At 47.2% G+C, this 15824-nt stretch overlaps 1 protein-coding gene across 5 annotated transcripts in view; it reads right to left on the bottom strand.

Moving 5' to 3' along the window:
* The window catches only part of VPS45 (vacuolar protein sorting 45 homolog), a 52339-nt gene that overhangs the window by 14288 nt on the left and 22227 nt on the right, over positions 1-15824 (bottom strand). For 3 of the 5 annotated variants that reach the window (XM_067569565.1, XM_067569567.1, XM_067569569.1), the window contains exon 14: positions 6611-6742. In XM_067569565.1, the coding sequence (XP_067425666.1) occupies positions 6611-6742 (132 nt within the window). Of the gene's footprint in view, positions 1-1463; positions 1654-3201; positions 3434-6610; positions 6743-15824 lie in introns of those variants that run through there. The other 2 variants (XM_067569568.1, XM_067569570.1) reach the window with 2 other exon arrangements.

Below are 15824 nucleotides of genomic sequence, written 5' to 3'. Positions count from 1 at the left end.
TACGCTGCTAGACTAGAAGTTGGTTGATTCTGTTCAAGTCACTTTGCCTCTCTGTATACTGGAGCTTATGATACTTGACCTTCCTTTGGAAAATGCTTTGAGATTTGTGGATGGAAAACACTGTTTATCATCATCATTACAGGGACGCTTGCCTCACCCAGTGGGTGAAAGCAAAAAAACCAAAAAACCCCAATCATTTTGATTTGTGCCCTTTTTAGACAAGGATCCCTGCTAATCCCCATCCAGAGATGGGTGGACAGGACTCTGCAGTAACAAACTTTAGAGGCAACATCCATCTTTTTTATTTGCTTCTCTGAAATGCAAATTGTGTTACTGTATCCTACCTTTTCTGTAAATAATTCAGAGATGGCACCAAACTGCAGTCATAGGAGAAGGCCTAACTAGCTGACATTACTCAGTGCAGCAGGAATCTAAGTACAGCCCGAAAGGGAGGCATCAGCGCTCGGCTTGTGGGATCCCAGACCAAAAAGTCAACATGCCAGCTGGTTTAGAAAAACTGGTGATGGGCAGCAGTATAAATCTCTCAGTTCTATGGTTTACCTTCCTCGCAGGGCCCTGTAATTCTAACACCATCACTAAGGCTAATATAGGTAATCTCTTAGCAAGATTGCTCCATGATTCACTGCATCACAGTAGCACCTAGAGATCCCAACCAGAATCAGGACCCAACTGAGCAAGGCACAGACACAAAATGAGGGACTGTCCCTACCCTGAAGAGCTTCCAATCGAAGGATGTGTCTGCACTGCACTGGTAGCCGGACCCACACTAGCACAGCTAAAAAGAGCGGTGGCACAGACTAGCAATGCAAGTACAGACTCCGGGTTCCAGGCAGGCTTGTATGGTGTAGACATACCCTGAACAGACAAAGGGTGGAAATGGAAACTGAGGCACGGACAGGGCAAATGACTTGCCCAAGGTCACATAACAGGTCAGTGGCAAAGGAAGGAATAGAACCCATGTCTTCGGGCTCCCAGTCCAGCGCCATATCCATTCATTGGACCATGCAACCTCTTCTGCCCTCCTCTAGCCTAATCAACACTTTTCAATGGAAAAGTCATCTCTAGCCCAACCACATCACTCCACTCCTCCAAGCCCTTGAATGACTCTGACCTGGATCAAACAGAAGCTCCTTCTCTTAACAATCAAGGACCTTGCCTATGTGTTTGTCATCGCAACGTACACACTCCCTGGCCCTCCAGCCCCCAGATGCAGAAGTATGCAGTGAGTACTGAAAATGAAGGGTGAGATTTTCAAAACCAAGCAGAGCAACGGTTCTCAACGTGGGGTTATGGCCTCTGGAGGGGTGGGGTCAGCAGTCACAGCCACCCTGGCATTCCCAAATTGGTAGAAGGGAGACAGTAAAGAGCCTCTGGAGTAAACGTCGAGAGGTCTCCTTACTGAGCCAGTGAAATTTTAAGCCTACCATCAAACAGACAGTAACATATGGTGAAAGAGCCCTGCCTGCCCTCTGGCACAGACAGGAAATGCAGAGCTGCTCAACAGAGGTGTTAACGGTACCACAGCTTCTTTGCACAGTCTTTCCAATAAGCACAGTCTCCCGTGTGTTTCTGTCCATGTAGTTCAGATCACTGGTCAGTTACACGTATCCTCTTTCTTGGGCAGGTCTCAGCCTTTGATATTGGATGAAAGTTATACCTGTCAGGAGAGCTCTGCTATCAGTTACCCTCTGCCACTGCTTTATATTTCATTAAAAGGCTGTCAAGCCATCAAGATTTGCAATGGGGCTTTTGTTATAAGCCTAGTTTTGCCACTCACCAATAAATCTGATCAGTCTCAAAATGGGCAGACTGGATATGGGGACAAGGAAGCAGCTTTCCTCAAAATTTCAAGTGACTCAAATTGGGGGTTCCTGGATTATGGGACTCTTAGAGCTATTCAACACTTCCAAAATTCTCTGCATCACTTGAACCTCGTCTATACCAGCAAAATTACCCTTGCTGACAACAGGGTGCATCTAAGCATGGTTTAGCTGCAACTGTAGCACAGTATTTTCGGGATAGTTTCAGAAACAGCAATTAAATGTTGCCTGGTATATGATTCAAATGGAAGTGGGGACGGGACCTTGAGGTAGGTCCTACAAAAACAAATATTTGCAGTGTGTTTTGAGAAGGCTGGCTGAATGGCATTAGTAAATTCAAAGCAACAGTGGTACAAGAACGAAGAATCTAAAATTCAAGGGGCTCTCGAGTGATAGGTCCAAAACATAATCCCTTGTTCTAAAGTGCACCATCTAAAGTGTAGTGGAGTTGGGGGAGAGGGGGAACGACATTGGAAAAGAAAAAGTGTCATCCTTAGGGGCAAGGTTTGGGTTCATATTTTGGACCCATCACCAGCAAGTGGAGACGCAACAGGAAGAATGGTCCAGTGGTTAGGGCACTAACCTGCTCTTAGAAAATTTCTGGTCAATTCCCTGCTCTGCCACAGACTTCCTGGGTGACCTTGGGCAAGCTACTTAACCTCTCCGTGCCTCAGTTTCCCATCTGTACAACGGGGATAACAACACTGTCCTGCCTCACAGGGGGGCTATAGGATAAATACATAAGATGGGGAGGCACTCAGATTTGATGGTGACAGGGGTCAGACAAGGACCTTAAATAAACAGTGTCCTTTTCACTGTTCTGTGCGATTGTCCAGGTTATGCAAGTTCTCCAAGACAAACCTCTTGGGCCTCCAACTCTTCTCATGGTTTGTGTTTCAGGGTCATTAGAGAGGATGGATTCCATTGTAGTCAGCACATGGCCAGATGGATTCCATTGTAGTCAGCACATGGCCAGCAGTGACAGGATCTGCCTTTGGAAGATGTGGAATGGGGGATGGACTAACTCACTAGCTGGAAAGGCTAAAGTTTCAGGTCTCTGAAATAGAGGCCACAATCTTCTCTGGTAACTGCATCTGCCACCTTTCTCCCTGCGCGTCCCAGAGCTATATAAACAGCAACCGTGGCAATTGGCAGGACAGCCCCACAGGGCCTCTGCAAAATGCTGACTGTGGGTCGGTGACTGGGTGTCAGCTTAGTATCACCAAGGCCCTAAAATACAGCATGAGGCACATGTACACTGCAGATGGGGAAGGCGTAATTGGGCAGATGTCCATGTGCCAGCTCTGCTCGAGAGAGGGCGGTAAAAATAGCCGTGGCAGCCCTAAGCTAGCCACCTGAGTATCTACCTAGGCTTGCTGACGGCGCTGTACTCGGGCAGCTAGCCTACGCTGCAGCATGGACACAGCCATAGATAGAGGCGATTAAACTCAGCCCATGGCCAGCCTTCTGGAGCGAGGAGCTTATCCCCAGGCCTCCAGGAGTCAGAGAACATGAGTTCTATTCCTGAGTGTAATACTGCCTCATCATTGGATTTAGGGCAACTCATGTCCCTCTGTGCCTCGGTTTCTCATCTGTAAGACAGGGATGGTAACACTTATTTCAGAGAGGCTCCAATAAAGGAAAGCTTCCCTGTTCAGCCACACACTACACCAATGCTTAACTCCTATGAAACCAATGGTTAAAGTTAAGCATATGACTAAGTGCTTGGCCGAACAGGGAGGAACTTAAGTAGATACTTAAATGTTTCCCTGAACCAAGACTGCTGGGAGGGGCAGTATTAATTAATTAGGCTGGAATTTTCCAATGAGAGTTAGGTGCCTAACTCCTTTATGCTCTTTGGGGGAGTGGGAATCACAGCCTCGATGTGTGTAAAGCGCTGTCCAATGACTTGATGGAAGATGCTATGGAAGCAGGAGTATTGTGCTAGCTGGAATATTAAAGCCAGAGGAAAAGAAAACAAGCCACTGCTGAGAACATTTTACAGGGTTTAGGCTCCTTTTCCAGACTCAAGATCTATAGGGTCTGGGTTTTACTTGGTTTCTCTAATTTGGGGACCCAGCCTGCTTATGGCTTCTAGCATCTCTAAACATCACTGGTTAATAGCCACCAGGTGGGAGGGCTTTGAACCAGTTTCCAATCCTGCAGGAAGTTGTCATAAGCTTGGAAACTGATCAACACAATCCAGAGGTGCACTGCCAGCCTCTGCATCACACACAGAGATTTCTTGGCCTACACAAGTTCTTGCACTTGGGAGGGAAAGTGCATTCAGCTGCTTGCTGGGAGTTAGAGTAAATGGAACACCAGGAAACTGGTTTTAAAGTGATTCAGGCACAATGAAGCCAGATATTTTCACTGTAGCAGCAATTTTACACGCTGGGTACATCTTTCCAAGACAACATTTTAGCAACTCCCTTTTTCCTGAGGGCCTATCAGACAAAGAGCAGTGAGCATGACTGCGAAGTACTTCATCTTTCAGTTACTAGGAATGCAGGTTAGCGTGAAGGCTAAAATTGAGAGCAGCTGGGCAGGGTGGAGAATGGCAAGCTGGCTAGTTTGGATAGGATTTGGTCAGAATGTGGGCTAATACAGACTTGCCTTTATAACCCAGTTCACAAGAGCCACTTCAATCTGGCCTGTCCTATTCAATGGCTTTATTAACTGAAGGAAAAACTAACAGATTTCAGAGTGGACACTGCAGATATGTGAAAAAACATGTTTGGGGAAGTGGGGGTGAAAGCCACTGGACCTTGCAATACAATACAAACTATTGTTGTGCAAGCAGATGTGCAACCTGAATACACCTTGTGGGAGACAGAATTTAGGGTGGAGGTGCAGAAATGAGGTATTTAAAAGTCCAGCATGATAGTTAGTTATAGTAGCAACATGCACATATATGGCCTAAAAACCAAGCCACTTTATAAGCCTGCCTATACATAAATACATTTGAACCGAAGTCTTATATTCATAGATCCTAAGGCCACTGTGACCATCGAGGCTGACATCCTGAACCATCCCCAAAATAATTCTTAGAGCAAATATTTTAATACAACATCCAATTTGGATTTAAAAATTGTCAGTGCTGGAGAATCCACCCTGACCCCTGGAAAACTGTTCCGATGGTTAACTAGTCTCACTGTTAAATATGTATGCCTTATTTCCCGTCTGGATTTGTCTAGCTTCCAGCCATTCTAACTTTTGTCTAACTTCATTTGTCTAACTTCCAGCCACTGGATTGTGTTAGGCCTTTCTCTGCTAGACTGAAGAGCCCATCATTAAATATTTGTTCCCCATGTCAGTACTTACAGACAGTGATCAAATCATCCCTTAACCTTCTCTTTGTTAAGCTAAATAGATTGATCTCCTTGAGTTTATCACTATAGGTCTTAAAAGAAAGATCAAAAAAGCCCTCAGTAGCCAAACTTTTTATAACACAGACCATTAAAGTAGAGGTTCACCCGAGGTTTAAGCCTTCCCTCCATCCACGCTTGCAGAGCAGTGTCCCTTTGAGTTCAAAGCAGCTGTTGGACAACTCCAGGGATTGTCCCAGCTCTTGGATTTCACCACATTTTCTGACAGAGCACATGGGACAGATTCAGGCCGCCTGTCACATTCCTTCTAACTTTAGCCTCCTGTTCCCAATCCACTGATTGGCTACTAGCCAAGGAGACTTAATTATGAAAGGGGAGAGAATGGGGTATGGGCAGGGGGAGGGGGGGGGGGGAATTGAAAGAATTCTTGATTCTCTGCTTAGCTAGCAGCTGGTACGGGAGAGGAAGTGGTTTTCTTGCCCATTCCCCCACCCCTTGGCAGGAGGTGGCACAGATTTATGGCCTAATTTCCACCTTATTAGGATAACCAAATCCTGCAGTTGGATGCTCTGATCTGCATTCAGGGCTGAGATATGGTGCCCATGTTTGGAAACTGGGCTCGTAAGTTTCATCAGCAGATCACATCGCACAAGTCTCAGTTGTTTTCTGGACAAAGCAAGATGGTATTTGTAGGAACAAAAAGAGAATTTTAGGATCAGATCACTCGCTTCCATTGCTGTAGAAATGGAACGCCATCGGCGCTACCCAGCACAAAACCCATTGGCTCTATTAAGGAGTTAGCTGCTTGAAACGTTTTAGGGGCAGCAACAAAGGGAAACAAAGGAATTAAGGATGCTTGGCACGACCAAGAGTTCTCCGAATCTTGCAGGATCAAGCCTGTACAAATGGCCCATCTCCCAAGGAAGGAAATTGGGAATGAAAGCTCCTTTCTTAAAAGAGCAATGAGAAGAGCAGTCAGCACGGTGCAGATCTGCAGGCAGCACAGAGATTGCCATTAGTACAGGCACAGAGCCCGCTTCCGATCTCACTTACATCAGCGGAACTCCACTGACATCAGCAAAGTCACTGCTGATTTGTGACAGAGCAGAATCAGGCATGTGGTCTGGATTCCCAGGCATTCCCTTGCCTTCCCACTCACATTATAGTGGGCAGCAAATTCAAAGCAGGAGAAACTATGCATGTACGCTTCTCTGTCCCCACAACTTTTATCTTTGCCTTCAAGTTCTTAAACTTTCAGCTTAAGAATCTCTCCCAGAGCCAACAAGGCATTTGGGGCTACACCTCGCACGCTGGGTGGTTAGACCAGAGCTCTGACTGTTCAATGCTGCCCTGGGGGCTGAAATTCTCCTCAGTGTCACAGACTGAGGCTCAAGTCAACCATTTTCAAAACACATGGAATAAGGTTTCAGCCGTTGTTACCTTTTCGTGTTGTGGATGGTGGTCCCGCCCAATACGATCCGGACCCCGGGGGTGGTGCGGTTAAGGTTATAGACAGTTAATGCCTCTTCATAGGTTGCTCCTCCAATGATAAACACAATAATATCTTGAGGCCTGCAATGAAGAGGGATAGCTGTTGAAACTGAGCAGCACAAAGTATTAGACAACGCAGCATAGGGATAAATTTTGCCCTGCCCAGAAAACTGATTCAACGATCCAGTGGATTTTCCCAGTGTCTAATTTCTGTGATATACAGGGCTCTGGAGAGGCAGTGATGCAGTAGCAGTGCACATTATGTGGGACTTAAACACTGTGCCTTGCTAAACTCTTACACAATGTGTTAACGGTTCTTAAAAAGCAGGAGCACCTCTTGAGCAACACCCAGGCGGGTTCTGTTTTCCCACAGGGTTCCACCATGACACAGATCTGGTGCTGGAAATGTGTCCACCCCACATGTTCCACCATGACACATCCACCGATGCTTAATGCATGAGCATGACACTGCTGGGGCTGTTAAATGAAGGTCAGTTTAGGAGTCCAATGAGGGCAGCGATGGCACCGCAGATCGCTTGATCTTGGCTCAAATCTATGACAGAATTGAGCAGATTATGCCTAGTTTAACCTCTGAGATTCCAATGCCTAGCCAGCCATGGAGCACAGGATTTTGCAGGGATGCAGCAGGGCTGGGGTGCCTTTACCTCGGTACATGCAGACAGACACACATGGCCCTGAATATTTTGCTTCCTCAAAAAAGCTGGCACCTTGATCTCTCCCTCCTCATTTCTCACCCCCTACCTCATTTCTTACCCCCCACCCAAGTCACCCAGCTGGCTCAGAGGTACAAGAAGTTGGTCCTGGCTCATGAGCTACCTTTGCTGTCATATAAAAAGATCTGTGAACCCTAGAGCTGACTGTGCAGGTTCTACAGGATGCAGTGCTGTGTCATCCTCTCTGGCGACCAATAATGTACATTGCCTGAGTCAGAAAGGCTCTCTTTACAGGGCAGCTAGGTCTTGATACTACCTCAGTTACCTTTCTGCTGTGAACCCCCATCCCTCAAGCCTGAGCTCTGTCCTGCAGCCGGGTATTCTATTAGACTGGAGTTGCTTGCTGCAGCACTCGGAGTAGCAGGAATTCGTTTGCATGGTCTGTGCAAGGAGCAAAGTCGATGGACCCTGGCACTTAAAATGCATGCAGACTCCATGCTGCTGATTCCTCCTCCACTGGAAAGCCAACCCGCAAGGCCCCGGATGCTGCCATTGCTTGGTAGAGGGTTGACATTGCTGTCAGAAGAAGAGCCAACAATGTGACTCTCTTTTCCCAAGCGAATCCCAAGTGCATTCATTACAGAGGAATTATCTTACCCATCAGTGAAATGCAGCCACCTCTGGGATGGACTGTAGCAGCTATTTAAGAATGCACAGCACTACCATACCAGTGTTAAGAATAGCAGCCTATCCAGTCAAACTCAAGATGCCAGTGGAAATTTAGGAAGCCACAGTAAGACAGCAAACTGACAGCAAACCAAGACAGCAAACTGGTAGAATGAAATTAAGGTTGAGGGTCCGAATCAGTAATTTAAGGGTGATAAACATTACAGGGACATTGTAATTACTCCAAAACCCAGTATTACAATCCCAGAAAATCCAGAGGTAAGGTTACATTTTAAGGAATTCCAAACACAAGGTAGAGAAATGCACAGTTGAGGCATTCAAATAACCTTAATTCTGCCCTGTATTGTCATTAGGCGATAACACACATGATTATGATTAAGGCATTTGAGTGTTTGTTGTCCCAGATTAAATTAAAGACACATTAGGGTTTTTCTCTTCCCTCATGGTATCGCTACAGGGCAGATCTAAGGTAGACAAGAGATCAGGACCTGTTTGCACTCCATCTAAGAGATGACATTTCCGGAAGTGCACAGTTTCCCCAAGCACAAGAAAGGGAAATTGACTGAGAGGGGAGAGTATTCAACACTACTTCTTGTAGCACCTGTGCTGCTTGGAAGAACTCCCATCCAAATACTGACCAAGACCAACCTTGCTTAGCCTGACATTTGATGAGAGCACAAGTCAAGATGATAGAACTGAAGGATGGTAACTTTCTCCACAAAACCCTTATCTCTAACTTCCAACCCATTTAGGCCCAAACTCTCAAGAAGTAATTTCTAACACCGAGTGCCTAGATTCTGGCACCTCAAGCCGGACTTTAGAAGTTCTTAGAAGCTGTGGGTACTCGGCCCCTCTGAAAATCAGGTGCTAGGCACCTAAAATTTTGGCACCCAATATTACAGGGCACCTGGGAAAATGTGGTTCATAGCATTCCATTAAACAAAGAAATTGCTTCCTGATGCATTCAACAGATTTCAACACAAGTTTCATCTACAGTCACTGTATAATCTCTTGCTGTTCTTCGGAACAGCTGATGGTGGTTCCTGAGACTCCCAGCTGCAGCTGTGTAGCTTTCGCGAAAGGACAAGGTTTTTATCAGAGGTGCATCGCTTGTAGAAAAGGCACGAAAAGGTACATAAATAAACCAGCCTAGCTGTTCCACACTTGAGCACTGCAAACACAACGGTGCGGTTCATCGTGCAGATGTTTTGGGCCATCCGTCAGGAGCAGTTATAAGGCGGTAGAACTATCGGGATTTCACCAGCACAGTGTACATAGCATTCACAACATGCCCAGCAAACCAGGATTCTGTGCTGCGATCACTCCCCAAAGAGCTACGCAGTCCCCTGAATGAAAGCAGGCTGTGAAATCTTCTGCACTGCAGCCTTAAGATAAGCGGGTTATATATAGCAACTGCATGTTCAGACCATCCAGGTTCAAATATTTCACTACAGCAGACGATGAAGTTTCTATGCACGAGCAAGGATGTGAGTCACTGAGCCAGCCCTGGAGGATGGAAACTGCTGTGCCATGGCTTTTAGCTGGGTTCAGATATGCCTCTTTGGAAACTGGATGCAAATTTGCCCAGCTATTTTGGGGATGGAGGAGAGGGAAATCTAATAAGCCATTATCTGCGGTACTGAAAAGTATTTTTGAATCCCTCTTCAAGACTCACATCTGTGTGACGCCTCTGAGAGATCAGCCAAATCACTGCTGGCTAGAAGGAGGGGCTGATGACACCAGGTGACACTGTACTTTATAATAATTAAAGGGGGGGGGGAAGAAGAGGATGGGGTGGGTGTGCACGCGCTACTGCAAGGTTAATAAATAAAATCCCTACTTCATTAGCAAGTTGGAAATGTGGTTGCACGATTATGGTACGCAGCTGGGAGTCAGGACTTCTGAGTTCTATTCTCAGGTCCAGGAGGACTCGCTGTGTTACACCAGGGCAAGTGTTGTTTGCTCCTCTGGGAGTTGGGTATAATACCCATCAGCTATGGGGTCACAATGGTTGGTCTCCAACCAGACAATTACAAGTGACCATAAGTGGATCAGCAAAGCAAGAGGCAAACAAAATAATCAATTTAGCCCCTGGAGATGGTCCCTTAGTTATAACCTCCATCCATCCCCACTTCAGCCAGGGGGTCAGTTTCCAAGCAGCTTCAGCTCATGAGGCCTAAGGGATTTATGTCCTCAAACCCTCAACTACCTCCCTTTGGCTCCTTCAGAATACCCAGCCTCCTTCTTGGCATCTCAGCATGCTCCAGGCTTGGTTACAGTCACCATGCACGGTCACCCTTGTTTCCAAGGCTCCAGGCACCACCACAACTCATACTATGCAGTGCTTTGAGATCCACAGATTGTAGGTGGTACAGCAGTCCCAAGCAGGCAGCGAGCTGTCCCAGAAGTCAGGGCTACGTTACCATGCAGGAAGTCAATCCCAATGCATGAGGTCGAGAACACACACTAGCCTAACGGCTCCAGCACAGCAGGGAATTGCGTTTGTTGAGAGCGAGCAGCATGCGCTTTCAGACAGAGGGGTCTGGCATTGGCTGTTCTTGTCCCTGGGTCCAGAGACCATCAAATCTTGGCTGTTTCCAATGGCACTAAAGAGATTTTTTAAAAATCCATCCCAGATCTTGTACCAGCAAAGTCGGCTTAAGGAGGAACCCAGAACACATATGAAAATAACAACTATCAACGCAGATCATCCTGACATTACTCCTCCTCTCATGCTACCCCTGCAGTAGCGTAAATGAAAGCAGAAGTGGCCTTACAAATACGTTGGCAAGGTCTGGTCATACTTAACATCATGACCCAGAAGAGGGAGATCAGCATCAGGTTGCTTAACTTGGCAGTCAAGCACTTGGGACTACATGTGAGGACTGAATTACCACAGGATACAAAACTTCTTGCTTCAGGGCACTAACTGCTTTGGGTTAGGAAGATGCTTCTCCTTTGGGCCCATTATTCTTTAGTGCCTAGAAGCCTCGGCCAGCGTCTGGGACTCCATGGTGCTAGGCACTATACAGACACAGAACAAGATGGTCTCTTTTCCCAATAGCGGCACTCTCTGAAGCCACTGGTACTGGCCACCATGGGAGACAGGACACTGGGCTAAAGGAATCACTGGCCTGATCTGGCAGGGCAGATTCTACATTCCAAAAAACCAGGGAATTAAGTTTGAAATACTGGCAGAAAATGAGATTCCACTATGAAAAATGCAAAGGCTCAGATATACAGTGATGGAGACCATTTGGAAAGATGCATGGGTCAACTGATCGAGAGAAAAGAAATCCTAGGAATGTTATGTGAATGGAGGAACCTGGAAACCAGGAACAATAAGACAGACCTACTAGTAATAGTCAACAGCAAATCAGCTCTTAGTTTGCAGCTTAACCTAATGCCTATAAAGGTCAGAGTGACTTTAGGCTGGAAACACAGAAGCATTATCGGTTATTATCTGCTGCATGGAGAGATCACTTTTACACATACTTGAAAACTGGCAACACAAATTCCAAACTAAGGCCCCGATCTTGCTCCCACTGAAGTCAACGGGAACTTCACGTCATTGAAGTCAGATGATCTTCTAGAATACAGCTAAGACTCTTGGCCAACCTTGATTATTGCACCATCCTTCTCTCTGGCCTTGACTACTACAGGCTTACCTCGCTCATATCAATTGTTCTCCTAGCCCCTCACTTTGACTGTGTCAACCTTCCCTTTCAAACCCTCCACTGCTCCCCCTTCTCTATCACAACAAACGGATTGAAAGTGTCTGCAAGGCCCTTCTCAGCCAATCCATGCTACCTATCACCTCTCATTCATAGATGCTGGAATTAGGGGTGCAGGAAGGTGCTGGCGCACCCCCTGGCTTGAAGTGGTTTCCATTTTACAGTTCAGTTGAATGGCTCTCAGCCCGCCCACTATAAAAATTGTTCTTGTACCCCTGCTCTCATTTGCTATAGTGCTGCTAATGTTTGCCTCTGATTGGCCCATGGTGCCAGTCTCTACTGCCCACTTGTTATATTTTCCACACAAGCTGGGAGGAAGCTCCAGTCTGCATAAACATCTGCCTTCAAATCCCTCCTTTGCTGTGATGCCTGCTAAAACCTTGACAACAGTCAGGCTGCTGGATGGTGTGCTCAGACTGCTGCCTACTGTAACTGACCAAAGTTGTCTCATTGGTTATTTGTACTCCCATGTGTATGTGTCTCCACCCATTTGCAGAGAAGAAAGGACCATAGGTATTGTATGATTTCCAAACATAGTGGCTTTCTTATTCTGGACAGGGTGCATCCCCAAATGGCAGCCTCCTGGTAGCCCACAGCACAGGTCTGGCTAACACAGTCCCCCAAACAGGGACAGTACGCTGAACAGCTGCATAGGAAAGCCACTGGCAAACAAGAAAGTGTGGCGGAATCAAGCCTGACATGTTTTAGGAGGAAGGACGGTCTTGTGGGTGAGGTACTGGGCAGGATCACTTGAGATAGCAGCCCTGCTACAGGCTCTCTGTGACCTTGGGCAAGTCACTTCATCTCTCTCTGACTCAGTTCCCCATCTATAAGACAGGTATAATAAGCTTCTTTTCTCCCACCCTGTGTCTGTCTCCTCTATTTAGACTGTGAGCTCTTTGGGGTGCTGACTTACTGCGTGCATGTACGGCACCTAGCGTAATGGGGCCCTGATCTCAGCTGCAGCCTCTGTGTGCCACTGTAATACAAATGAGTTTTGGACAACTGCAGCTAGCATGACTCAAGCTGTAGCGCTGATGGGCCTGCACACACAGGGCAAATAGGAGGAGGATGACATTTAAACAACAGAGAAACGAGAGTTGGAAGTGAAAGATTAAGGGGAATTGCTTGAAACCCTGTTCAATGCGTTACAGAGATTCCCCTCCCCTCCATCCTGCTAATTTGGACCATAAACGTCTCCTCCCCCACAAGAGCATAATATTTATTACAGAGAGAAGATTCTCTCACACACACACACGCTCCTTTAAAAATTCTTTGCCGTTCAAGTGGCTGCCTCCCTTTGATCATGAAACACAAAGCGTTCATCTTGCCCTTTTGCTGAACTTGCATCAATCACTGTAAATTTCGTCCTCTGAAATCACAAGCAGCAGCACAGAATAGTCCGGTGTGCCCTGGGCTGGATTTTAAGTGATTCCCTGGCCTATATTATCAATTCTGTGAAGTTTATAAGAAGTTGAAGGTGGTTCCTCCCTCAGTTCCTTTGGAACATTTCAGGGTAGATTTTTAAGGCCTCTTTAAATTTCTATCAATCTAAGGTACCTAGATGGTCCCCATTATCCTGGAACTTAAGTACCTCACAATCTAATCTATTTATCCTTCCAACACCCCTGTGGGAGGGCTGGGCTCCTATCCCCATGGTACAGACAGACTGAGCTGTGTTTACACTTGGAGATGGGGGGGTATAATTCCCAGCTCAAGAAGAGAGACGGCACTAGCTCTGACTGAGCTAGCATGCTAAAAATAGATTGTAGGCACCGCCAGGGGCTAGCTGCCCAAGTGCATGCCTAGCCTCTCGGACGGGACTGTACTTGGGGCAGCTAGCCTGTTTGTAGTGCACTAGCTTGCTGAGAGTTAGTGCGGGTATGTCTCCTTGAACTGGGAATCACTCCCAGCTTGAAGGGTAGATGTACCCTAAGCAACTTGCCCCACGTCTCACAGGAGCTCACCTGAGTCCCAGGCTGGTACCCTAACCACTGGGCCAGCTGTACACGGAGTCCTGGATTTCCAGCGCTCCAGTGCCTTAAACACACTGGTGTATGTTCTCCCCCATCAGTGCTCTGAGCCAGCCTCACGAGGCAAAGAGGTCCTGGAACGGGAGATCAGGCCAGTGGTGTGGCAGAAAATGGTGTCTGAATATCTGCAGGGGGTGCTCTGCTCTGAATCAGTGCTGCTGAACCTGATGCCAGAGTGGCATTGGGGAAAAAATACACGGCCACTCTCCGACCTCATCTAAGAGCAAGAGGCAGGTCAGTTTACATGGCCCACCTGGTCTTTGGCCTTGCTGCCGACACGGCCAGCTGTGCTTGTGGGTTTGGCCAAGAGGACTCCTGTCTCTTTGGAAGCAGTACAAGACCAAGTGAGGCCAATGTTTAGTTGCCTTGTAACTTTCAGCATCTATTGACCAGCCCTCGAAAAACCCCAAAACCAACCAAGCACTGGATTATTTTGTACTTTAAGAAAGATGAAAATAACCCCCAGCTTTTATCTGGCATGTCTGTAGTTCTCAAAGCACTTTTACAGATGGGGCCCAGGGCGAGACCGTGTCCTACCCAAGGTCACGCAGCAAGCCAGTGGCCAAGCTGGGAATAGAACCCAGGTCTCTTGAGGTACCAGCCAAAAGCTCTGTGTACTAGGCCACACTGTCTCTCCCTCTGACAAAGAGAGACAGAAGGTGTATTTCTAAACAATCCCCAGCAGCTACAACAAGGTGCTGCCATTCTGGGTACACCCAGCTCTCAGCCCTGCCAACCTCGTGCCGCCGCACCATTCGCTATCGCCATCCAACGGGCCGCACTGGCTTGTGACAGTCTTTTTGAGGCTCCACGATGCAGCAGTTATTTAATGTTGCACCAGTGCCTAGAGGGCCCAGTTGGGATTATCGCGCTAACCATCGGGAAGACCTGCTCTGAAGATCTTAGAGCAGAATTAGATTTGGCATCTCTGTTGTTGCCGTTTGGGGTTTATTTATTTTACTGACATTATAAGGACTCCCCGTGTTGATTAAGTCAGTTACGTGGTGTGGAGTGGGGGGGAGGGATGTGGAAACTTGTTTTTCTTCCATCTCAGCTATATTTTGTTTTGGATCTAGGAGTTTCTGAACTTCTTGTTCATTGGGAATTAAACCCTGCTCACATTCCCTTAGCACGGCCGTGACGTGATGGCCCGAAGGCCAGATTCTTGCACCTCATACCACCCCATTGCAGACCAGCCCCTCTTGGGAGCATCTCACTGGAAACCAATGTGTTTAATGGCAGAGGGTTGAAATGAAGCCAGAGGGACTGGATGGCTCAAAGCTCCAATCAAGCGCAGATCTGTAGCAGTTGGAAGTGGTTATTGCTATTGGGTGGGTGGCCTGTGTGAAATGAGTTGGTGGGTCTCACTTCAGAGCCACTGGGCAAACGCCCATGTCAAAGAGAACAGAACTCTTTGACAAAGAGGCCAAGGATTGAACAGGCCATGGAGACTGAAGTCCCATCTCTGCCTAGAGGTGGTCCCTCCAGGGCCAGGCTGGAGTGGTTCCTAGGGGGAGACTTGCATTTCTTGATACTCCTAGGAGCATGCTTGCATTTCTGTTATCTTCATATCCATCCTGGGACAATCTGATGCCTTTCCCTTTCCCAGCAGCCCCTTCCATGAGCCCCAAAATCCACAAATGGATTTTTAAAGGAGCTTCTGGCATGAGGCAGAGATTTCCTGGCATGTACACAAACAATTTGTCTCTTGTGTGCCTATAATTCTTTTCTCCCTCAGAAATAAAGTGGTTAATGGCCCTGGCTGTCAGGCTGGTGTGGAATCTGGCTGCCTTTCCATTCTGAAATACGTTTTCACTTGTATCAGCTGGATCATGACGCTCTGTGGCAGGGTGTGCAGGGTGTGCCTCCCAGAGCCAGAGAAATTAACGAGTACGCTTGGACACCACTTCCTCCCCTCCCACTCGCTCGATATTGCTGAACCTCAGTCCCAAAGTCTGCTTCCCTTCTGCTCGATATGAGTTTGCAGTTTTAAATTAATCCAGCCTGCCCTGCAACAGCCACCCAATTTGTGGAG

This window comes from Emydura macquarii, unplaced genomic scaffold, assembly GCF_026122565.2.
Source record: "Emydura macquarii macquarii isolate MOO-44397 ecotype Brisbane River unplaced genomic scaffold, CSIRO-AGI_Emac_v2 contig_2924, whole genome shotgun sequence".
NCBI classification, from domain to species: domain Eukaryota; kingdom Metazoa; phylum Chordata; order Testudines; family Chelidae; genus Emydura; species Emydura macquarii.
Note: the sequence above shows the minus strand (reverse complement) of the source record. Positions and strands in the feature narration are given on the sequence as shown.